Source organism: Brachycentrus maculatus, unplaced genomic scaffold (genome assembly GCF_059751285.1).
Source record: "Brachycentrus maculatus isolate JH-2025_06_01 unplaced genomic scaffold, ASM5975128v1 h1tg000055l, whole genome shotgun sequence".
Classification (NCBI taxonomy): domain Eukaryota; kingdom Metazoa; phylum Arthropoda; class Insecta; order Trichoptera; family Brachycentridae; genus Brachycentrus; species Brachycentrus maculatus.
The window spans coordinates 2,967,358-2,994,258 of record NW_028280809.1 but is presented as its reverse complement, the minus strand read 5'-3'; the positions used below and the strand labels follow the sequence as shown (position 1 = coordinate 2,994,258).

At 33.9% G+C, this 26,901-nt stretch overlaps 2 protein-coding genes across 3 annotated transcripts; one reads left to right on the top strand and one right to left on the bottom strand.

The window, feature by feature from the left end:
* Positions 1-1,035: 1,035 nt before the first annotated feature.
* Positions 1,036-17,207, top strand: Atu (Another transcription unit). 2 transcript variants are annotated; one of them, XM_088278129.1, is made up of 11 exons: positions 1,036-1,089; positions 1,179-1,278; positions 2,320-2,985; positions 3,781-3,836; positions 4,194-4,400; positions 5,188-5,354; positions 7,475-7,686; positions 9,605-9,767; positions 10,755-10,970; positions 13,309-13,513; positions 14,987-17,207. In XM_088278129.1, the coding sequence occupies exons 1-11, from the start codon at positions 1,056-1,058 to the stop codon at positions 15,211-15,213; spliced, it is 2,253 nt and encodes a 750-aa protein (XP_088134255.1). In that variant the 5' UTR covers positions 1,036-1,055; the 3' UTR covers positions 15,214-17,207. The 2 variants fall into 2 exon arrangements, with proteins under 2 accessions (XP_088134255.1, XP_088134254.1); XM_088278128.1 differs by having other exon boundaries at positions 1,052-1,089; positions 7,472-7,686.
* A 4,606-nt stretch (positions 17,208-21,813) lies between these two features.
* Positions 21,814-23,625, bottom strand: LOC148311891 (uncharacterized). The gene is made up of 2 exons (XM_088278127.1): positions 23,449-23,625; positions 21,814-22,399 (listed from the first exon to the last, which is right to left on the bottom strand). Exons 1-2 carry the CDS (start codon positions 23,546-23,548, stop codon positions 22,200-22,202), a joined length of 300 nt encoding a protein of 99 aa, XP_088134253.1. The 5' UTR covers positions 23,549-23,625; the 3' UTR covers positions 21,814-22,199.
* Between the last annotated feature and the right edge of the window lie 3,276 nt (positions 23,626-26,901).

The following is a 26,901-nucleotide window of genomic DNA, read 5'->3' as shown; positions in this document are numbered from 1 at the left end:
TCCCTTTCAATTTGAAACTAAGCCAAAATATTATTTTGCCGCTACGTTTCGTTGAAGTTGAAACACAAACGACGTCACAAAGAGGGGACAACATCATGAGAGACCCATAAGTCAAACAAGAGTGAAATAATTTACAAAAAACGCTACTATTTGCTAGAATAGTAAATTAGTAATATTTTTACATGCGTATAAACTACATAACTAGTACTCGAGTAACGAAAAACATATTAATTTATTTTAAAGTTTTAATATCCGAACAGTCATGTTAAAATAGGGGCCGTAAATTATAGAAATAATAAACCTTTTCAATTTACATCGTTTAAACCAGTGATATTGCATATATGGTCTGAACTCTTTATCTTGTAAAAATGAACCCATTCACCACATATATTCTTTTCTAAAGGAAAAACCCCTATAGCCACTATTTTTGAGGCGAGTAGGATAGTGAGGATAGGAAGGGTAAATATGAAAAGAACGTCACAAACACCCAAACCATTTGAAAATATGTTTTTCTTGAATTCTTTTGTTATTGGCAGGAATCGAACTGTGACGTCTGTTTCGCAGTTAAGCATCTGCTCAAATACGTCACGGCACGCATAATAAAATACTTTTACTTTATTGACGGCTATAAATGTTGTACTTAACCCTTAATTACTCTTCATGAAAATGCTTCATTTTTTTATCCCATGCGACTAATTAAGGGTTATCTGGTTTTTGTCTTTGGAAAATACTCTTGCAAGATAAACCAGCTGCCACAAAAATATTTAAATTTAGGGCAATCAAAATTTAATTTATATTCATATAAATAATAGTAAGTATACAAAGGTGTTGGGTTATTTTTCGAAATTGACAACAAATTATCAAATTAACGAAAATTTCTATCTTTTATACTTTTACAGTTTTTCCTCTGTGTAAACTAAACTAAAAAAACACAGATTCAGTAAATATTTAAATTTTTCCTCCAGTGTATGCCTACGGAGTAATAACCATAGACAACATAATAAAAATAAACATTGCGATGTTGTTTGGCAACTATGCAACTGTTATTATTGTCTATGATGGCGCCGCGTACGGGAGGAAGTTTTGAAGGTTAGAATGTAATTAAATAAATTTTTGGATAGGATTTATACGTAATTTGTGGTAATATAGTAAAGTAATCTATTATTCTTTAAATTTAGATGAAGATTCAGGATCAGATTCTGAAAGCGTATCCAGCAAAGCAAGTTCTAGTAGGAGTCCAAGTCCGACTGGATCAGGTCATGGAAGTGCAAAATCCAGGTATTTACTGCATATTTATCAATAAATCATATTATTATAAATTTATTCAACATATAAAGTAAATCACAATCATAGTTTAAAAGTCTAAAATTGCCAATACGCGATGAATTTGACATTGCACTTTTCCCATATAAATCAATGAATCTCAGTACTAATAAATATTATTCTCAATGTTTCTACATTGTTAGCTCATCGTAGTCTGAAACAAGTGGTACCTGTTTTAGCGTTGTTCTATATTCTCGAAATAAACTTACCCTTAAAGTAATAAACACATTGAACTATACTATAAGAGTTAGTTAGAAGTTATTCAATCAAATCGTGAATAATGTGAACCTATGACAATTAACTAACCATCAACCTATAACAATTTACTGACCATCAACCTATAACAATTTACTGATTATAAACCTATAACAATTTACTGACCATCAACCTATAACAATTTACTAACCATCAACCTATAACAATTTTCTAACCATCAACTTATAACAATTAACTAACCATCAACCTATAACAATTTACTGATTATAAACCTATAACAATTTACTGACCATCAACCTATAACAATTTACCAACCATCAACCTATAACAATTTAATAACCATCAACCTGTAACAATTTACTAACCATCTTCGTCCCATATATTTATTTTAACATTCTCTCCTAGCTCATTTGTTACACTTTTCCCAACCACACATACACATCTAAAACATATAATCTGTCACAGGTATCACCCCTGAAAGGAAACTGTGTTTGGCATTGTTATAACTCTTTTTTTTTTCATTAAAGAAAAGAGATATATTATGTTATATTGCTGATACATGATTCATGTTGTTGGGTGTGAACATCTTTGTATGACATTAACTTATATTGAGTTTGAAAAATCATCTTTCACACATCATATTGTGATTGAAGTAGATAAAATACAACCATATTCTCCATCAGGGACATCCAGTGTTTAAGTTAATACTTCATCTGATGCCTTTTATAAAATAAAAATAAAAATACTTTATTGCTTATTTTTTGGTTTTCGATCTTCCAGTAGGCATGGCAGTCCTACCGGTTCAAACGCATCTCCCCGTTCTAACACGTCCGTGCACTCAAGAAAATCAAACTCTCCGGATCATTCAAGATCAATCTCTCCCCAGTCCCGGAAATCCAGATCACGCTCACGATCGGGAAGTGTGGCTTCTCAAAAGTCAGGCTCCCGAACTCCAGATACCAGAAGATCAGTTTCCGGCAGTGTCAAGTCAAAATCACGCTCCAGAAGTGGAAGCCAAGTGCGTTCTCGGTCGGGAAGTAATGTGAGATCACGGTCAGGGAGTAATGCCCGCTCTCGGTCTGGAAGTCAGAGGCTTTCCGTGTCTGGGAGTCCCAGGAGGTCCAAGTCGGGAAGTCCCAGGAGGTCAAAGTCGGGTAGTCCCGGGAGGTCACGGTCGGCCAGCCCCAAGTCGAGGTCAGCCAGTCCCAAGTCGAGGTCGGCCAGTCCCAAGTCTAGGTCGGCCAGTCCCGGGTCGAGGTCGGGCAGCCCGAGGTCCAAGTCGCACTCTCCTTCGGCCAGCCCGGCGTCTGGTAAAGCTGCCAGCCGCAAGTCTAGAGACAAGTCGAGTGACAAGTCTAGAGCTGGCAGTGCGGCTTCTCCTAGAGAAGCGAGAGATAGCCACAGTCGCTCCAACACTCCTGACTTGCAGATTGATGATGATAGGAGGTATGTAATATCATATTTATGCCTTAAAAATAGCTATGTCAATTTCACAATAAAATAAATGGTCCCAATACAAAATAGTACAATTTTACATTGGATGTTATGTCATTACACCTCGGTTATAACTTAGATTTTACTCTTAATATTTTATTATCAATACCTTTTATTTGTTTAATGATCTGATTGCATTATGTAAAAATAATAAACCATATCCGCTCCCTAGGTGGAGCCGACGAATTGTCAGCAGTGGTCGTCCTGGGCGTCGCGAACCTGATGCCTTGTAAAAGAAGCAAGCTTGATTAAGGCTCTCAGGAGGCATGCGGAGTACATGGCCAAGCCAACTGAATCGCCTTTTCTTGACGACAGTTGTGACCAAGATTTGCTGCGCCTTATCTCTTCATTCCTCACAAAGTCAAACCACCGCACGCCTAAAATTCTCCGCAAACACCTATTCTCAAAGCTTAGTATGTACACGGCTGCTCTGGGCCCTTGTAAGGTGCCATGTTTCACAGCCGTATAAGAGAACAGGAGCAATGTAGGCATTGTATAGGCGGCATTTGGTCTTCACCGAGTATAAATCCGATCTCCAGACAGCCTTCATACTGTTAAATGCGGACCCTGCGAGTCCTAATCGCACTCCCAGTTCCTTTTGAAGGCTGCCATTTTCAGTCGCGTACACTCCCAAGTACTTAAAACTCTCGACCCTTTCGATGCGCTGGTTACTCAACATCAAGGGTTGGGCATCTAGGCATGAGCTGTTGCACAACACATGTAGTAATAGTAAACTGTTTTTTTAAGGTCTCGATCAGGATCACGGAGTTCACATCACAGCGATGCTTCAGGGCAAAGTGCAGGTATTTTTTATTATGTATTATTTAAGACGTAGCGTTTGACAACCAGTTGCAATACGATGGTTTGCAATGTATATTTGTATGTACAATATAGAAATCATTAAATTGAATACATTTTATCATTTTATAAATGGTTTTTTGAATAAACAACGCAGGCAGTTAATAGTTTACTGTGTAACACGTCTCTTTAAAAATGGTTATATTTATTTTTTCTGTGTCCATCCCTCCTTCTACCAAAATGTTACCCTGCACACTTTATACATATTACATGCATTATTTATTTATACTATCAATTCCTACTCATTGTTTTAGGTCTTTTAATGTAATTAAATTTTAATATTAACGATTATTTATTGGTAGGTAAAAAAACTTCAAAGAAAACTGCCGTGTTGTCTGACTCGGAAGACAGCGATGTGGGCGCTAAGAAAGAGAAGAAAAGGAAACATGCTGTTTTATCGGGAGGAGAGAGCGGAAGTGACCAGGAGGATAAAACAAAGAAGAAAATGAAGAATTTAATAGATACGGACTCTGAAACTGAACAACCGGAAGGAGATAAACCTGACACAGGTAAAAATCATTACTCATAATAATAATAATTCGGATAATTTGTGTAGCGCCATTTTCGTAAAATAATACCTGAAGGGTGCTTATAAAGACATGGATAATAATAATAATAGGATGATGATGATAATGACATACAAAAAATAAATGGATTAAAACGTCGTCAATCGGTCTCAGGCCGTCGAGTATGGAGCGGGGAAAAGATGAGGCGACAAATTAAAACGCCTTCCTCTTGATCCCATTGGCTGGAGAATGGCCAAGGTGTTGGGTAGAACGCCTTCCTGAGCGATGGTCGTCACGCTGGAGGGCAGCTTGGACCATAGACATCAATAAATAGAGCCGCCAATAATTTAGCAATGTTACCAATATTAAAATAAGTCCATCGTTTCTGTGACGTCTTTCATTACCAATTTATGAAAACAATGTTTTTACGATGCGAATTTTCCATAAGAAAATGATGAATGAAACAATTGATTATATCGAAAGGAGTCTAATACAATACTTTATAGGTTATGTATGTTAAATTACATATTACTTCAGTCTGAAAATGATCCATTGTGTATACTTATCCAATATACACAATTACATTATAATTAGCAAGGAGGTATAGTTTAGGCTGGAATTTAAATTGAATCCTTTATTTATCTTCAATAATTATGGTACAGATGGTTAAGTTATTTATTATATTAATGTATTTGCCAATAAATAATAAGAAAACATGCTTATACTCCATTATAAGGAATGAACCTGTCTGTATGCTATGTTTTTTTTTAAATGGGAATTGTTTCCGTAGTGACTGCCGATGCTCTTTTTGGAGACGCATCCGATATCAGTTCCGAGGACGAGGGAGGAAAAGTTGACTCGACTTCTCCCCGGAGAGAAAGTGGGAGAGAAGAACTCTCCGACAGGGAGGACGATGCCAGGAGATCAGACAGTGAAGGGCGAAGGAGCGGTGATGAGGTATCCAGACATTTTACAGTCATATCATACTCTATCTATATGAAGGCACTAAGAATAACATATCTGTATTGATAAAATACGTACTTAAGTAAAAGCTTATTAATTCAAAATGAAAGGGATCAAAATCTTAATTTCATTTTTTGTCAAATTTCAAGTTTCATTATTAAAAAAAAAAAATTCTCACTACCCCCACAAACTGATCCGTGGCGGTGTCCGAAAATTATTTATACATATATGTAGAAATTAATAAATGTATACTCATTTATATTAGTTAATTTTGATAATTTTATTTCAAATTTTTAACTTTTGAGAGTTTTTATAAAAATAAAATTAAAAGAGGGACCAGAATTATCCCAAATATTTTAAAAATTATATTTTAATTCAAATTGTGGTTATTCAAATTCAGCAGCTTCAAATAGCAAATAAAAATAATTTTATTAGGTACTAGAAATAACAGCAATTCAGAAAAATAACACATTATTCTAGACCGCAAACTTTTTCTATTCAAGGTACACCTACCAAATTAACACGTTGTCGTCGGGACACGGCATTTGCCGTTTTTTGCGGACTGTCGGTCAACTGCGGGACACGGCAAATGCCGTTTTTGTCGACTGTCGGTTATCGGCGGCAAACGGCAATATACGGGTTTGTTATCAGCGTGAAATAAAACGCGTTGAAGGGTAATCTGCTACCTGGGTGCTAGGCGTTAGTCTGTTGACGTTATTTGAGATGTCTTGTCCAGATTGGCTAGTGTGTCGCTTGTAAAGGCATTCCCAGAAATCTCAATCTCAAGTTTAGTTTGAGCCATTTCACGTATTGGACTATTTTTCATACCGCTCGCACTGTTTTGTTTACTGTTTGGTGTGTTATTATTTGAATATATTAGCATTGTATAGGGAATGATACCTCGGAGGGGAAGACTATTTTTTATAGTTTACAATGCTTCTAAAATTGTGAAATACGGAATACTTAATTAAAAATTATGATTATAATTTATTTTTGATGATCAAATGTCATATACGATTTCTTTGAAAATTTCAATCGAAAATATTATTTGGTTTAGAAATTGTGTCAATTTTAAGAAAGCGATATATTTTTGCGCCTATCGCGAAAAACACCCGCTATAGGCTAGAGTCTATTGTTCGAAGCGCCCGACTACAATGTGTTAAGAAATTTCAGAGGTGCATATTTACCATATTATGGTAACATATTTAACATATTATGTTTAATGCGAAATGTGAGCTCAGCACAGGCAATAAAAATTTGGAGCAATCGTGTTATTTTCACAAACTAGACTTTTTTCCGCGGCACACCAACGAATCACCACGGCACACCAGTGTGCCGCAGCACACACTTTGCGGACCAATGTTCTAGACCAGGCATGGGGAACCTGCGGCCTTAAGGCCGCATGCGGCTTTTTGGCTATTCTAGTGCGGCCTTTTGACTGATGACAATTTTTGTAAATAGGCATTTTTTCCATATTTTTTTAATTGCATTTTTAACAATTTATATTGTGATATAATTAAAGTATTTAGTTTAATGTGGGGGCGTCAAAGTTTTCTTTACTGCGGCCTCATGTTGAATGAGATAAGTGAATGTGGCCTTTTGTCAGCCAGTCCCAAGTCGAGGTCAGCCAGTCCCAAGTCGAGGTCGGGCAGTCCCGGGTCGAGGTTGGGCAGCCCGAGGTCCAAGTCGCACTCTCCTTCAGCCAGCCCGGCGTCTGGTAAAGCTGCCAGCCGCAAGTCTAGAGACAAGTCGAGTGACAAGTCTAGAGCTGGCAGTGCGGCTTCTCCTAGAGAAGCGAGAGATAGCCACAGTCGCTCTAACACTCCTGACTTGCAGATTGATGATGATAGGATTTTTTTAATTGCATTTTTAACAATTTATATTGTGATATAATTAAAGTATTTAGTTTATAGTGGGGGTGTCAAAGTTTTCTTTACTGCGGCCTCATGTTGAATGAGATAAGTGAATGTGGCCTTTTGAAATAGAAAGGTTCCCCATGCCTGTTCTAGACCAACCAGTGATTGTGGAATTTGAAAAGAAATAGTTTTGTTTTTATGTTGCGTTAATATTATCTTTATTGTATTTACATGTTCAATGTTACATTTTCACAGGAGGAAGGTGTAAAGGAACCGGAGCCAGAGGCTGAACCGCTGGTGGAAACCAGGATTGACGCAGATATCCCTAAGATTACGACAGACTTGGGGAAGGAGCTTCACTTTGTTAAACTTCCTAACTTCTTGTCAGTGGAGACCAGACCTTACGATAAGGAGACGTACGAAGATGAAATTGACGAAGAAGAGACACTCGATGAAGAGGGTCGCGCTAGGTAATGTTGATGGTTGATGATATACAAATAATTCAGAAGATACTATCTTCTTCTTCTGTTAGTGTCATGCCAGATCCCCCTGACTTCGACTATCACTCGAGAGTAATTCGCTCACTCCTTTCAAGAACGTCAAAAATCAAAAAACTTGATTTTTCAGGAGAACGTTTTTAAAGTTTCAAAATATAATACAATGTATTAAAAATAAATATCAAGCCACTTATTGAACTTTTTACTGTGCAGCAGATCTTTTTAGGTAAAACCTGAAGGTTTTTTCTTCATTTGAAAAATATTTAGTATATTGAAAAAAATAATTAAACCATACCTTTTCTTCAAAATGCAAAAACAACACTTTCTGCCCTGTAGTGGGTAAATATTAAGTTAAAAATATGCCTCTTTTGCTGGGATAAAGTTCATTTTCTGGGCATTCCGAAAACATGCACAACTGAAAATTGACGATTTTTGATTTATGATGTTCTTGAAAGGAGTGAGCGAATTGTCTTTGTCCTGGGCAGATCGAAACAGCGCCTCAACGGTTCTTATCCCAGTCCAATCTCGTATATTCCGGAGCCAGGAGATCTCTCTTCTGCCCACACTTTATCGACCCTCTATTTTGACTTTTATAGAAGATACTATACTAATACGAAACTTTTACAAAAATGACCGGAATTGAAACCACAGACACCTATTAAAGTGAAACACATTTAAGAAGATAATCTATGATGTTAGCTTCTAAATATGTGATGTCACAAGTTTTTTTTTCTATTAATGTTTATAATAGTGATATACACTTATGATAACTGTCATATTATCATGGATAATGTGATCGATGACACTATCTATTTCATTCCATGTTGAAAATAACAATTTGTTTTAATAATAACAAAAAGTGTCAGTAGTATGTACAAGGGTTTCTTTAACCGGGTATAAAATAATAGTTAATTTTCCTTTCTTTTCAAATAGGTATACATTATGAACTCTTGCTATATTGGCAACAATACTTATATCGTAGTCGTACAGGAGAATGTGACCAACTAACAAAACGTAAAATGTTCAGGAGGGCCCTTTAAGTCCTTTTTGCTTGGCAAGAAAATAAACATCATTGCTTTTTATTTTTCGACATCTTATCAAAGATGAAGAAGAATATGGAAGTCTGGGCATTTACGGGGCTGACGACCGTCATAAAAGGTTTCTAAATTGGTTCATATATATAGAACTTCCAAGAATTTGAGTAGTGTGGTTGTCAATAATGGGTAGAATTTGTGAATGTTACACGTGTGTCCGCCTTCGTGGTGTAATGGTCAGCGTGTTTAGCTATCGTGCTGGAGGTCCCGGGTTCGATTCCCAGGGGGGGTGAAAATGAATATTAGTGATTTAACACTGTAATATTTATTTAATATTACCCTGAACTGGTTCCTGAAGCGCAAGAGTGATCACCTTGCCTTCATGTAAGTAATGATCAAGATAACACTGCGTTAATTTGATGCAGTGCCCTATACACCATTAGGTGCGGATAAGGGTTATAAGTATAAGTAACACGTGTGTAAAGTGATCACTTAAACCAGCCTATGACGGTCGTCAGCCCCGTAAATGCGTAGACTTCCATATTCTTCTTCATCTTTGATGAGATGTCAAAAAATAAAATGAAAATAACTCCTGTAATTGGAGATAGTCCAGATTTTGTGAACAAGTATTTGGACACACTCAAAATGTTGTAAACATCATTGCAGTTAGTCATTTTTAACGAGTCTATTTATTAAATGTACTTCCAAGTTTAAAATCCTTTGGGCTATTTTTCAGGGCAATGTCAAGCAAGTAAGATATCAAATAGTCAATGATCACGTTTTTGTTAAAAATGCACTTGGACACTTTCTCCTGTATGACTATGATGTGTATATAACTTATAATGTCCTCTTTTAAGGTTGAAGTTGAAGGTGGAAAACACAATCAGATGGAGAACTGAGTTTGACCGCAGCGGTGATGCCATTAAGGAATCTAACGCTAGGCTTATCAAGTGGTCGGATGGGAGCATGTCTTTACATCTCGGTTCAGAAATATTTGATGTCTACCGGCAACCTCTGCATGTGAGTCTTGCGCCATTTATTTTTTTTTAACCCATTGCAATACAAAGCCGGCGAATTATCGGAAAAGGTCAATTTGTCACGGACTCGCAAAGCCGGCGATTTGCCGGTTTGTCTTCGAAGTGATTTTTTTTACATTAAAACTGAATGACTTTATTAATAAAAATGACATAAATAAGTGATTTTATAATAAAATATAATAATCACAATTTTAAAAAAAGCTTTTATGTTTTACCATTTTTATTTTGTAATGTTATTGTAATAAAAAATGTGTCAAAATTAAATATGTAAAGTTCTGTATGAACAAATTATGTCATCTTTATTAGTGTTGCAATGGGTTAAACATTAAAAAAAAATAAAGCTGTTGAATAATTTTTTGCACTCGTCATTATAATTATTGAAAGAAGTCAACATCTGCACCACTCATAGTCCATCAAACTGCCATTTTTTAAATCCTAAATATGATGATACCAAGTACATATGTATTTTATTGAATATCTCACAACAACAAAAAATAGTTGAATTTATTTAGTATTTCCTTGCTATGAAATCCTGTTCCGAAGAATACGTGTAAAATGTTTTGTTTTTGAGAAATCATTTACATATAGTTTTATTTACTTTTTTAAACATATTATTTTAATAAATAAGGTCATTCCAAAAGTAATGTGCTTTTTACAGAATTCTTTTGCAATTAAATATAAACATGATTTAATATTTGATTTTAATGTAAATTATGTATTCTATTATTTGTCAATAATTTTTTTCTATCTTGATATAAAATTTCCAATTTCCTGTCAATAAAAATCTTTTAGTTTTTTTATCATATCTCCTAATATATATTTTTTTACAAGAAGTGAATATCGTATCTCCAACTATATTTCTTTTATTCTTCTGTGTTTTAACTTGACCTTTCATATTTTATTACTTATAACCTTATTTCTTTGGTTTTCTATTTTTTATAATAGCTTTGCATTATATTATCCGTTTCAGGGTGACTTCAATCACTTGTTTGTTAGGCAAGGCACCGGGTTGCTGGGGCAGGCCGTCTTCAGGACCAAATTGACCTTCCGACCGCACTCCACCGAGTCATTCACCCACAGGAAGATGACCATGTCCCTCGCCGACAGATCCACCAAGACCTCGGGCATCAAGATTCTCTCGCAAGTTGGAATTGACCCTGATCAAGATAGGCAGTACCAACTCAAGGTTAGTTTATTGTCTTAATTCACAATTTCCTCTTCAATGTCCGCTTCTGTAGTGTAATGGTCAGCACGCTTGGCTACCGCACTGGAGGTCCCGGGTTCGATTCCCAGGGGGGGTCAAATAAATATAAGTGATGTTTTCACTATAATATTTATTCAATATTACCCTGGACTGGTACCTGAAGCGGAAAGCTTATCATTATCACCTTTCCATCTTGTGTTGACGATCAAGATAATATTGCATTTATATAATGCAGTGCCCTATGCATCATTGGGTGCGGATGAGGATTTGAAGATGAAAAAAAAATTACAATTAACATTGCTTATTGTGTTTTTCCTCTATTTTTGTATTTTTTTTCATAAATGTAAGATCTCACTAGCTATGATAAATATTTATTTTTATTTTTATAGTAATTAAGACATTACACTAAGCCAAGCCAATATTGGCCATAGTTCCTAGTCAGTTAGTAGGACAGTCGCATGCATAACTGAGATTAAAATTTGAATAAACAATCCCAAAATAACATTTTACATAAGGATCTACTTTTTAGTAAATAAAGAAAGAAACAATGTTACTTGACAGCTGTAAGTGTGATTGTACTTGATCATAGTATCCACTTTAGCTATGTTAGAATTTTCAAAATTGTTCAAATATAGAGTCAAATTTCCTTCACTGGCGTAAGTGTAAATATGTCATTTTGTATTGGATTTCGTCATTGGAATGTCTTAAAGGATTGGCATCGCCATTGTTAGCTGTGGCAAGTATTTGAAAACGAGAAAAAAAATCGCAAGTAGCCGTCGTATCTAGGGTAGCGACACAACTGCCGCATAGGACTTGTGCAGTACTAAAAGGAGATTGTCGGAAACTGTATCAAGCCACGTGAGCGTGAACTAAAGAACGGCACGCATGCACACACTGGCAAACGTTAGTGTATTGGTGATTCTATCCCCGATTTTTCTGCAAATTATTTATTTCCGTTTGCTGCAAATGGATAACTATGCTTTATTCTCAATATTATTTAATATTTAAAGCATTTACTTTGTGGTTAGTCATTTTTACTTATTTATTTTTTTACAAAAATGTTAATAATATTAGTATAAAACCACTCACCCAGATTTTTATTGGTGAAGGGTGGTATTGTTTGCATACTGTGGTAGTGATTGTCCTGGCGAAGAGACGGGTACGTCTCGAAATCGGTAAACATAAAAATCTCAGTGAGTGGTTATATACTAATATTATGAACATTTTTTGTAAACAAATTAATAAGTAACTATACTTTATTTTAATTTTAAGTAATACGTAATTATATTAAGGAAAAGTAAAAAAAAATAAATTAAGCATTTTTAAATATTATAGTTGCGTATTATCGACAGAATCTCTCTCAGCTTTGGAATATACATAACTGGACTGGGATTGAATGAACTCAGGAGTTGTTGCAGATAGAACATTAACCTTTTAAATGCCAGTATGTAGGAGTGTAGCTGTGCACAGCAGGCCGTGAATTTTTAATCAAAATAAATCATTTTTAAAACTTATTTTTATAAATTAAAAACATTACACCTTGAAAGGATATTTTAATGACTTACCAAATTTATTCAATGTCCGATGTATTCGCTTCCCTTCACTTAGATAAACATATTTTAATTTTTCAGAAAATTTCAGGGTTGTCACAACTTGTCACATATGACACATATGTATTAAGATCGATTGTTTTTTTTTATTGTGAACTAATTTTATTTATTTTTTGTTGTTGAAAAGAAAATTAAAAGTCTTCTAATGTATGGTATTTTTCGAAACAAACGTAAATAAAAAACACAGAAATCACACAGAGCAGAGTTGAAACACGTAAAACACAGTAAAGAAATGTACAAACAACACAGAAAACACACAAACTAGTTAAAAAATTGATAATTGTTCCGCACAAGTATCAAAATCTAACAAATATCAATAAATCATACTAAAATTATTGACGCGTGATAGATATCGGCAAAATACGCGCGAAAGTTGACAACCCTATTTTAGTAACTCTGTTGTCTGTCAAACAAAGCTCGTGGGTGGATCTCTGTAAAATCGATAATATCAGAAAACTGTAATTTTGTCTGTTTAGTGAAGTACTACAAAATCATCCCAATAGATGTCTCTGTGTGTTCCATATTTTAAATTAATAAAAAACGGGACATATGTATGATACATAGGCTCAAAGAATAGCGAGTTTTCTCGCTATTTTTCTATGGCCGGCCTGCTGGGCACGGCCAAGAATGCGAGATATCTCGCTCTTGGCACAGAAGCGGTTAACAGGAATCAACAGAGATCAACATGACTTGACTGATTAAATTTTCAGAAAGAGGAGCAAGAGTTGCGGGCGTCAATGCGAACTCGGGGTGGCACGTCCCGGCCGTCAGGGGGGCGGCGTGCGCGGGCCGAGGGGGGGGCCGGTGCAGGGAAGAGAGTCAGCGGAGCGGCGGACGAGGGTTCGGATGACGATGGAGCTATCTCGCTGCAGGCCATCAAGAACAAGTACAAACCGGGCCAGCAGAATAGACAGCGTAAGTATATGGTATTCATAAACAAATGATAGTGATTCTACTGATTGAGATCATGGTTTTAACTCATTGTTAGAGAGCGGTTTTTTCATCAAACCTGACCCTAATTAGTATACTTATTAGGGCGCATACTAATCACAAGTAACCGCAAACCCAACTCCGATCTGTACTTATTTTTTAATAATTTAATACGATATTTATTCAATAATACCCTGGGCTGGTACCTGAAGCGGAGGGCTGATCACCCTTCCTCCATGTGTTAACGATGAAGATAACAATGCATTTATGTGATGCAGTGCCCTATGCACCATTGGGGTGCGGATAAGGGGTTGAAGAAAATGAAGAAGTTTGAATTTAAATACAACTATGTATTTACATACATATATATAATTATATATAAATAATATATATGTACGTATTTGATCAATAACTTCTAAAAATAATGTTTTATTAAAAATATGTATGTAAATCTATTCTGTTACACACATGTACCATATCCTTTGGAACTAGCGCGTATTATTACGTACCATATATCTAAAAAAAACAATTTTGACTTACATAATTTTTCGACTTACACGAAAACCTTTGGAACGAATTAATCATTTGCCGTTACGTTACGACGAAATGACTCCGGTCAGTCCCCACAGTAAGTAGAGGACTTACTGTATGTTGTTTTAATTTGTCATTAATAATATTGTATCTAATTGTTGGGTAATATATCCAAAATAAAACAAGGTTTTTGTTGGATTGCATTCTACATTTATTTATGTATATCTTAATATGTACGTGACGCGTTTCGTCTTCTTAGGACATTATCAAACACTGACTAAAAATATTTACAAAATGTCCTTATATAATAATAATAATAATAAAACCCTTATCCGCACCCCAAATGGTGCATAGGGCACTGCGTCATATAAACGCAGTGTTATCTTGATCGTTTACACATGAAGGAAAGGTGATCAGCCCTCCGCTTCAGGTACCAGTCCAGGGTAATATTGAATAAATATGACAGTGAAAAAATCACTTATATTTATTTCACCCCCCTTGGGAATCGAACCCGGGACCTCCAGAACGGTAGCCGAGCGTGCTGACCATTACACTACGGAGGCGGACATCCTTATATACTAACAATAATTGCTATTATTAGGTCTAGTATATATAATGGTGGGTATTTCGGTGGGTAATTTGGATTTCTATGAATGTTAAGATAAGCTTATATATATAAGCTGTCAAGTTACACCTAATAATAGCAACTATTGTTAGTATATAAGGACATTTTGTAAATATTTTTAGTCAGTGTTTGATAATGTCCTAAGAAGACGAAACGCGTCACGTATTAAGGTATACATAATTAAATGTAAAATTCAATCCAATAAAAACCTTGTTTTATTTTGGGTATATTACCCAACAATTCAATATGGAATTCTACCAACTGTCTGCAGTTACAATAAATAATATTGTGTCTTCTTGCAGCTGCTGGCGGTCAGATTTACTCCTCCGACGAGGACGCATCGGATGTTGAGACGCACAAGGCGCGGAGGCTGGACCGCGCCAAGGCCCTGGAGGACTCGGAGGAGGAGAGCGGCTCCGGGTCGGAGAGGGGGGGCTCCCGCAAGGCGGGGTCCCGGTCCGCTTCCGCCTCCCGCTCCCCGTCCCCCGCCGACAAGCGGGCAGGTAGCGCCTCGGAGTCCGACGGATGAAGATAAATGAAGACAAGCCACCGCAGTGACATTTACTCAGCAACAGAAACAATTTTAACTTTTGACCGAGTCAGTTTTAGTTGATCTCTACATATGGGAAAAATGAGCATGTTTTAGAACTTTAACCACTTAATGCTAGGGTTTTTTTTATATAAAGTGTTCTTATAAAAAACATCCAAAATGTTTTATTAAAAGTTCATCTACTTTTCAAATAAAATATAACAATTTAAGCATATTTCATTTACAATTTAGCGTCAAAAGTATGAAGCGGTTAAAAAAATATATATCCCGCAAAACTTTTATTTTAGTACCTTGTCTGCAGGTAGGAGAGAATGATTGGGATGAGAGTATGTGAAATCCATCAAAATAATATTAGGGATTTCTTTTCTCATTCAAACCCTCATCCGCACCCGATGGTGCATAGGGCACTGCATCATATAGAAGCAATGTTATCGTGATCTTTAAATACACGAAGGAAAGGTGATCAGCCTTCCGCTTCAGGTACCAGTCCAGGGTCAATTTAACAAATTTTAGACTGAAAAATCACTAATATTTGTTTTTATCCTCTTGGAAATCGAACCCGGAACCTCCAGCATGGTAGCCTAACGCGCTAACCACTACACTATGGAGGTCGATAATAACATCAAGAAAAGGCAATTCAAACCAATTTTTGGTAAGGAATTGGGCCAAATGTTTTGAAAACTTACCTGTTTTAAGTTTTAATTTATGCTTTTGGTATGGTTGAAAATTGTAAGTAAACTGTGGACGAAATGAACTGAATGTTTGGAGTCACATCTCGAATGTTGAAAGTGTTGCATTGAGAAAGAAATTGGATATAAATATCATTAATGCTAGAATAGTTAGGTCCAATCGTGGTTTTGTTGTGGTGTGTGATGTACACCCTGCCGCAACTTAATTCCTATTTTTATAAACAAGACACTTGTTTTTTCTTGAAAATAGTAGCTACCGTAGAACGGGGCTACTTAAACTTTGATGTGTTACTTGAGCACAGTACAAAAAAAATATTTATATCTATATTTGGTCTACAATGATGAACGTATTGACATGATTCATTGTTTCCATTCATGAATACGTTCATTCTTGTAGACCAAATACAGATTTAAATCTCTTTTTTGTACTGGGCTCAAGTAACACATCAAAGTTCAAGTAGCCCTGTTCTACGGTACTACAAATTATGATGTTTGCATTTATGTCATGAGAATACAAATATTTATTTAAAAACAAAAAACATTATATTGATGGTTGAGAAATGATACCATTGAAGTGAAAAAATTTGAAATTTACCATGAGGCAAGAAAGCATTTTTAAGTTTAACATTAAATTTGTAGATGCTGCTTTTATTTATTTTAATTAAAAATATGAAAGAAATCTAAGGTATCATATCGCTCACTCCTTTTAAGAACGTCATAAATCAAAAATTGACAATTTTCAGTTGTGAATGTTTTAAGAATGCCCAAATGTACTATATCCCAGCAAAAGAGGCATATTTTTAACTTAATATTTACCCGCTACAGGGCAGAAAGTGTTGTTTTTGCATTTTGAAGAAAAGGTATTGTTTAATTATTTTTTAAATATACTAAATATTTTTCAAATGGAGAAAAAACCTTCAGGTTTTACCTAAAAAGATCTTTTGCACAATAAGTTCAATAAGTGGCTTGATACTTATTTTTAGTACAATATATATTATTTTTTTATACTTTAAAAACGATCTCCTGAAAAATGAAGTTTTTTGATTAATGACGTTCTTGAAAGGAGTGAGCGATATGTTTACCCTCAATAGTATTGGGATGTAGAATAGTAATTCCAGTTCAATTAATTAAATATATAAAAAAAATAGTACATAATTCTAAAAATCCTTATAACGTTTCAACAATCCACCGACAACTGATTTATATTCCTACCTTTGAGACATATGTGATGTTTATACATTATTTCTTTAATTGTAAATAAATAAACCTGTATTTTTTGTATAACTCCTTGTTTTATTTTACACTTTTTTTGCCAAAGTTTTTTATACTTTTTGTTACTCGAGTGCCAAATTAATATTTAAATTAATATGTGTATGTGAAGTACATGTCCAACAACTTCAATAAAAAAAGTTGTTTACAATAAAATCACTTTGGTTAATTGGTTGGTTATTTTTTTCATTTTATTTGTGTGAACTTGACATTGGTGATTCGGTAAAAACACATCGCAATATCATTTTTTTGTCATATTTATTAATAGCATTAGATATTTGCAATTTTTGATGAATTTAAATAACACGTAATTCTGTAAATATGTATTTTTTTTCCTTGATCCGGTATATGAACTGCAAGACTGATAACTGATAACCTTACTTTAAATAAAATTAAGTAGATAAGAGAGAAAAGGGTGATAAATAACATCAGTTTGGAGTGTAAGAAAGAAAATTATAATTATTCAATGCAGTTTTATTGGAGAATTTTAATTGTTCTTCTAATAAACTTGTATTAACTGTAAAGCTGGATAGATAAAACAAATATTTATTTTATAATTACAGAATATTTTTATTTATTTTTAACATTCCAAGAAATAGTTAAATATTAACAAAAAAATTGAGGACTCAAAAAAACAATTTGAAGGTATATATAATGAGATGTAAAAAAAAATTAATTTGGGTCCCAGAACAATCGGAAAGGTTGGAATTTACCTTGTTATAAAGTGCTAATAAAACTGATAAAAGTATTACTGTTTTTTAAAAAGGGTGAATAAGGATCTTCGGCAGTCTTTCTTTAGTACACACTTATTAGTGGATTTGTCCATAATAGTGGGGGGGTCACAATCGCAGCGTGACAGATCGCAGATTGCACCCATGTCGCGTGCCTCTGGAGAGGCACACGTCCTCTCACTCCAAGTTGGGGAATTGCAGTCACTTACATAGGCATGAGTTCCGACAGGGCATCCCTGCTTACCTATAGAAAACATAGAAAATTAATAATATAGATTCTTAATTTGATAGATTAGGTCTAACACTTCAGACCTTATGTTTGAAAGTAAGAAGAATGATTAGTATGTTAAATGTAAATTTATGGTTGTATAGGTTGGTCCTTAGATTTTCTGTTTTATTGAAATTTTCATAGCACTGTCATACGGCTTCGTAGAGAGCCGCTCTGGAAACTCAGATTTCAAACAATTTATTTTGCTTGAGACCGCTGTAGTGAAAAAATAGCTCATCCGAAGAGAGCGATTATTTTGCGAATTTGTGCATAAAGACTAAATTACAATAACAAACAATCACAAATTATGAACATGTTTTAAAAAAAAAGTAATTTTCTTTGCCCATTCCAATAAAAAAATAATTAAAAATCGAGAGTTCAGTGAAAACAACATTAATGATATTTGCAATGATTAAAGAAAACACTTGTTTTTTACCACTTGAGTTTTATTACAGACTACATGTTTCAGAAGTTAAACTTCCATCATTCAGGTCTGTATAATAACTGTCTGTTATTATACAGACCTGAATGATGGAAGTTTAACTTCTGAAACATGTAGTCTGTAATAAAACTCAAGTGGTAAAAAACAAGTGTTTTCTTTAATCATTGTAACATGTCTTACCACAAAGTTAATGCCGAAACAATAAATAAAATAATGATATTAACTAGCTAATTATTGCTTGGTAACACAAATTCTGAATGAATGACTTTACTAGGTCAATCCATTGCAGAAATGCGCTTCATATTGTACTTTTTGTATCATCGCCTGGTACTCGATCATTTAGATATCACAGTTCCATTCCCCTTCTATGATAATAACCTTTAAATTTATTATAATAGACCCACACTGTCTATCATTTCACCCATCGCCCAGAGACATCGCCACACAAATACAGTTCACCCAATTTTGTTTCTTACTGCATGCTTTTTACCACTTTAAGATGGCTTAATGACATTGTCATGTCCGCCTCCGTAGTGTAATGGTCAGCACGCTCGGCTACCGTTCTGGAGGTCCCGGGTTCGATTCCCAAGGGGGGTTAAATAAATATTAGTGATTTTTTCACTGTAATATTTAATCAAAATTACCATGGACTGGTACCTGAAGCGGAGAGCTGATCACCTTTCCTTCATGTATAAACGATCAAGATAACACTGCGTTTATGACACAGTGCCCTATGCACTATTTGGGTGCGGATAAGGGTTTTTTTATTTTTATTTTTTTAATGACATAGGTCCTTTATAATAAACTTTTCTTCTTCAGATTAGAGAAACTAAAAAAATTAAACTAATAGATTATAATGATGTAGCACTACTTTAGAGCCTGCTTAGAAAAAAATACTAGATACGTTTAAACATAAGAAGTTAATATTATAGATAGAAAATTGGATTTCGAACGATTTTTTCATACTGCAAACTGGAGGAAAGAATTATATTTGCAACACAAGGCCCCAGTGTAATTGATTTAAATACATATGTAACTCACATATTCCATCGATGTATATACATCCTCTACTATGCCCAAGTTGAGGTAATGTTAATGCAAGACAGATGCACAGTGAAAATATAAAAAGTGTCAACCTCATTCTTATTTTTCAACTATATGTACATATATCACTTTTATAAATGTTTAAAAATCTAATAAGGCTGTGCTACGTGGTAACAATTCAGAATACAAATTAACAATGAGAGTAAATATGTAATGTAATGTACTTATAAACAGGTTTTTAAATAATCAACCAAAAATGATTTTTTTTTCTTATAATGGCATTCGGAAATTCTGAGTATTTAATGTATTCATAATGTATAAAAAAGCTCATCAATAAAGTATGTAAAATATATAGGGTGGTCAGGATATCACTCTCATGTAAATTTAAAAAAATATTTATTTGGCACTTCAATAATAACTATTTTCATTTTTATTTCAGATTTTTTTAATTTAGTCTATGGATAACATTATATTGGAGAGTTTAAATTTAGAATTCATGTGATTCTATTTGTTTCACTTTTATCTTGACATACTTCTCAGGGGCTTAATCCAGTGTTATCATTTCTTTACTATTAAATTTTTTTTATTGCTAACACAAATCTATACATAAATAGTATGTATTATAATAATAATAATAATAAACCATATCTGCTCCCTAGGTGGAGCATATGGAGTCCACAAACTGTCTCCAGGCTTTTCTGTCGGCTGCCAGCTCCCTTGCATCCTCCCAAGTCAGATCCGCGTCCCGAAGTTCTGACGAGAACTGCCGACGAATTGTCAGCAGTGGTCGTCCTGGGCGGCGCAAACCTGATGCCTTGTAAAAGAGGCAAGCTTGATTAAGGCTCTCAGGAGGCATGCGGAGTACATGGCCAAGTCAACTGAATCGCCTTTTCTTGACGACAGTTGTGACCAAGATTTGCTGTGTCCTACGCATTATCTCTTCATTCCTCACAAAGTCAAACCACCGCACGCCTAAAATTCTCCGCAAACACCTATTCTCGAAGCTTAGTACACGGCTGCTCTGGGCCCTTGTAAGGTGCCATGTTTCACAGCCGTATAAGAGAACAGGAGCAATGTAGGCATTGTATAGGCGGCATTTGGTCTTCACCGAGTATAAATCCGATCTCCAGACAGCCTTCATACTGTTAAATGCGGACCCTGCGAGTCCTAATCGCACTCCCAGTTCCTTTTGAAGGCTGCGTACACTCCCAAGTACTTGAAACTCTCGACCCTTTCGATGCGCTGGTTACTCAACATCAAGGGTTGTTGGGCATCTAGGCATGAGCTGTTGCACAACACATGGGTTTTTGCAACATTTATTGTAAGCCCCATGTGTGTAGAGTACCTATTTACCCTGTCAACGATTAATTGAAGACCCTCGACGCAGAGTACGCAGATGATTGATGTTTTATAATACATTACAAAAAATGTAAACTAATTTTCCTCTGCCCTTTAAGCTTTTCACTATCAAATTGTGTTAAGTCAACTCTTTGTGAATTTTAGTAGGGTAGTACTTAAGTAAGCTAAATAAATTAGTGAGTCTTTGTAGTAAGCTTCTACCCATCTATGCCACTGCGCCTGCTACATATTACATATCGCTCACTCCTTTCAAGAAAGTCATATATCAAAAATCGACAATTTTCAGTTGTGCATGTTTTCGGAATGTCCAGAAAATGTACTATATTCCAGCAAAAGCGGCATTTTTTTACTCTACTCTATTTTTTTACGCAACAGGGCAGAAAGTGTTTTTTTTTTATATTTTGAAGAAAAAGTATTGTTTAATTATTTTTTATAAATATATTTCAAATGGAGAAACAACCTTCAGGTTTTACCTAAAAAGATTTGTTGCACAGTAAAAAGTTCAAAAAGTGGCTTTATATTTATTTTTAATACATTTCATTTTATTCTTAAACTTTAAAAACGATCTCCTGAAAAATCAAGTTTTTTGATACATGATGTTGTTGAAAGGAGTGAGCGATATGCGTATAAAATCATTACATTTTATTTATAAACCTGTTTTTCTTATCCACAAATAATGATACATATACATATATACATATGTATTATATAGAAGATAAAAGACAAAAGCTGGCAAATGAAGAAGGGAACCTATGAGAAAATAAACAACGCACTTAATTTTTATTTTATTTTTATTTTTTAAGAATTTCTACATTAAATATACTTTTATAAAATGTATGAAGTTTTTATAGTAAAGTGTATCCTGTTATTAAAATCCTCATTGGTACAATACAATAAAAATATTCTACACTAACAAAATACTTTATTTATAATTTGATGTTTTCTTTTTGTATATTAGGTAGTTTTTGTGTTTTACTTCTTGGAATGAGTTTGGCGGCGGTCATTGATAAAGTTTTAAAAAACTCACTTTTCATAGGGTGACAGTAAAATAACTGCTTAGTTGAATAAAGTTATAATTATTTTTCGTTAAGCCCATGCAATAAGTAGATATTATTTTTACATATGAATGAAGAAATTAGTAGTTTAAGTAGGATAATTTAAGATTATTTAGGACAGTCTTGCAACAGCATACACTTGTTAGTGGATTTATCCTTCACTGTTGGAGGATCACAATCGCAGCGTGACAGATCGCAGATTATACCCATATCACGGGGTTCCGGAGAAGTACACGTCCTCTCACTCCAAGTTGGTGAGCTGCAGGCGCTCATGTAGGCATGAGTACCGACAGGGCACTCCTTACGACCTGACGGAGAAATTAAACAAAAATTGGTCATGTAGGTATTAATTTTAAAGATAAAGCAGAGAGATTTTATTATTTTAAATCTGGAAAAATCCGTAATGTTCTGCTGTTTTATTAAAATTCACAAAGAGTTAACCTTACACAATTTGATGGTGAAAAGTTTGTAGGGCAGAAGAATATTAGTTTAAGTCAATACAAACGATTTTATTTAAAAAAATGTGTGTTATGAAATAAAATTGACAATAACATTTTTATATCATCTAAAATTAAATAAACAAAACTCTTATTAACACATTTGAGAAAGGTATTTTTTTACGCCTGCAAACCGCTGGCGATGGGATTTGATAATTATTTACATATAGTTTAGACCTTAATAAAGAGATTGGTATATAATATTCATATAAAAACATTAAATAATTCCTTATTTACTACTGTCTTTGAAATGACGCCAGCGCTGAAGGTAAATATACCCTTGCTGTCCTTAAGCATCAGTTGACCGAACAGGTAGAAATACTTTTCCCGTCCTTAGTATGTTAAAATATTAGAAAAAAATAACATTAGTTTGTTAAGATTTTAAAACAAATAATGTCTTGAATAATTATCTTATAACTTTTATCCGCATACAAAGATAGTCCTGACTCGTTTCGATACATAATTAATTTACCATGTATCAGGGCAGTTTAATAAGTTATTTATCACATATTTTATCAAAATGGGGACCTCATGCATGGTAGCAAATGCGGTAACCACAACACTATGGGGGAGGGGGGACAAACTAAACTTGTTCTAATTGTTCCTGAATATATAAAATAATAAGTATTTATTTTTAAAATAAACATTTCGCAATAGTGAAAAATATAAAATTGATATGAATTGTGATAGTATAAAAGGTCATGCTTAGGATCAAATCAAATTTGTTGAATAACAACTCTAATAACTTTTCAAGGGTATTTAAAAAAAAATTGTTGTTGTTGGTCTTTGAAGGTCACAAGCTAATGATGGCTAAATAATTTGATAAATATAAATGTAGATAACATATATTTTTAACTTACATAATCCAAGTACGTACACACATCCCCTACCATGTCCACCTTGTGGTAATGATAATCCAAGGCAGATGGACATCAAAAATATGAAAAGTGCTAACTTCATTATTTTGTTTTTATTAGGAATTTAAATAAAATATATATTTTTTACACTAATAATGAACCGGGAGACAAATTGAGAGTGAGGTGCAAAATGCTGTATGTCTATTAATATATACTCTGACACACAAGTTCTATGAAGAAGCAACTCAAAATACATATGTCATTTCGTACTTATTTTATTTAAAAAAAAATATTATCCTTCATTTGTGACTAGAGTTTCACAACTATAGATTTATTACTTTTACCTTTAAGACTTTATTTCGTCAAATTAGTTTGGCAATATGACTACTTAATAAAGTTCTAATCCATCTTCTGGAAAAAAGTGGTGATGCTGTTGTCACAAATAAGGGATATGCGAATTAAAATTGATTTTTAATGTATCTTATAAAGATTGTAAACTCATAAGTCTTTGAAATAAATTTGTGTAATTTAATGTGAGCAGCATTCAACGTTTAGGAATTTTGCTTTGTTATTTTAGTGTGTTGAGATGGTTTGGACATGTAGAACGAATGAGTGAGGAAAGAACGGTAAAACAAATTTATGAGGCGAATGTTAGCGGGAAAAGAAGCAGAGGAAGACCGAGAAAAACATGGCACGATCAGGTATGCCAAATACTTGAAAGTGGTCAGGTTAGGAGTCGTAACAATCGGCGGGTATGTATGAGGAGATGCATGAACGTGGAAGAGGCGAAGAATGTTTGCAAGGACAGAGTGGTGTGGCGCTCTATTCTCTCTGCCTACCCCTGCGGAGAAGCGGCGTGATGGTTAGTTAGTTAGTTAGTTAGCTTTGTTATAAGTTATCCATATTTTTTTTATAAACTTTAAACATTCTTGACTGCTAAATATCAAATCTAAACTAATGAAATGTTATCTAAAATGTGAATTTTACACCTATTTTATATCACTTTATCATTGAGTAGGTATTTTATTTTTTTCATTGAAAAATTCAATTTTAGAAGAAAAAAATAGTTCCATTTAGAATAAATCCATCCTATTTAAATCATAAGGATAATCCCCTTCTTCAACTAAAAACTGAAACTAAAAATTATTAAATAACTTAATTTGACTTGTTCCCTTGTAGAACTCTAGTATCAATATGTAGGTACTTATTCATAATGTACATGATTGTTATTATCTGTAGTTGCCATGTATATTATAAAAAAAATATGTTCCCGAGGTTGACTCATTTAATGAACTAAATATGAGCATCATTAATGTTAAATAAATAATAAAAATAAACTTTTTTATCTGTAACTGTAACATACACATATGTATGTACAGTAGACTTTTAAATAAACATACATAAATACAGGTGGTAGATAAATATGACATAATCTGAATTTTAAAAAAATCAGAATAATTATACCAAACATTTACTACTGTGGCGAAAATCAATAAAAGTTTCCATATAACAAACCACATTTTTTTGTAATTTTAGAATTATTTGTTAAAAATACTGATTGCCAACTTACCACGTACCAGCATTGTCTTAAATAGTCTTTTTTTATGCATGGAGTTATATCTTATTTTGATCCTTGTCCGTACCAAATGGTGCATAGGCCACTGCATCACATTGATGGAGTATTATATTAATTTTTAATTATACGAAGGCAAGGTGATCAGTCCTGCACTTTAGGTACCAGTCCTGGGTAAATTGAAATAAATATCATACTGAAAAATCACTTGTATTTATTTTGACCCCCCTAGGAATCAAATCCAGCATGCTAGCCAACTGCAATAACCACTGCAATATAAAGGCGGACAAAAGTTTTGTAGAGTAAGTAAGTAGTAGGCGGTTAGTAATTCTACACACTTATCAGCACCCTATCATCGACACCTCGCATTTCTTTCAACAGTCTAGCGAACAACATAGCATATAGTACTTAGGGTAGTCAGCCTCCTTATATTTTGACATTACCATTCCAAAATTGCAATTGTGGTCTTCTCGTTTATGTTTTGCCGGTGACTCGCCTTCCCAACATCATATTTTTCTATGATAGCCATTGCATACAATGTAAACTTAGCCCAATCTAAAATAGTTGTAGGAATGATATGGTGTCAAGATGTCAATATAAACTGATGACTGGAAAAGTGTTCGTAATAATCAAACAATAAAATAAGTCACTTAAAAAATAGTATAATATTTTTTATTTCATAAAACTTTAAAAAATACAATGTTGTAAAATATTTGATTATATAATATTATGTTAATAAAATAATATAATAAATATAATTACAAAAACATTAAATAAATCTAAAGACTTTTTTTTTTTTTTTTAAACCCTTATCCGCACCCCAATGGTGCATAGGGCACTGCGTCATATAAACGCAGTGTTATCTTGATCGTTTTACATATGAAAGAAAGGTGATCAGCCTTCCGTTTCAGGTACCAGTCCAGGGTAGTATTGAATAAATATTACAGTGAAAAAATCACTTATATTTATTTTACCCCCCTTGGGAATCGAACCCGGGACCTCCAGAACGGTAGCTGAGCGTGCTGACCATGACCATTGCTAAAGACTTTACAAAACAAAAAGTTTACACAAAATAATAGAGTAAATGTACCCAGCTATCTTAAATACCTTACTTCTATAGTCTTGTTTTATATTTTATGTGTATGATTTTTTGGAAGAAGTCACTGATCATAAACTACTAGTGTAAATAATTACAATTTTAAACAAAAATAAAATTATACATCAATTAAATGTACACTTTTTACATTTACTGAAAATATTATTTTATTTTATAAAAATATTCATATAACAGCTGACAACATAATTAATTTCATCTGTTTAGAGTTTACTTCATCAGTAGTGTAGTGATAAGCACATTTCGGTATCACAGTAGAGATCCTGGGTTGGATTCCCAGGGGTGTCAAAATAAATATGCGTATGTGATTTTCCACTGTAATATTTATTTATTACTCTGGACTGTACATGGAAGGCAGAATTGATCACCTCGCCTTCATGTAATCAACAAAAGAAAACATATGATGCAGTGCCGTATATTATACTATAAGGTTTAAATAAAAAGAAAAGAAAAGTTTGCTTCATTTGCTTTGATGCTTGTGAATTCATTAAAACCAAAATTAATGAAAAAAGTAACATTTAATTTACATTAAAGACTTGGCATTGAAATGACATAACACAATTAAATAATAATTAAAATATGCAGGTACTATAAGTTACATTTGTATGATGTAATAATGTATTAAAATTTTTTTTTTCATCAATTGATTTGGCAGACACATTGTGATGATATCTATCCGTTTTCAATTTAAGTTTTTCTTGATAAATATCACTATTTCCTTAAATCTTTGTGACACATGTTTCCAACGCATTTCGGTATTTGAAAATGA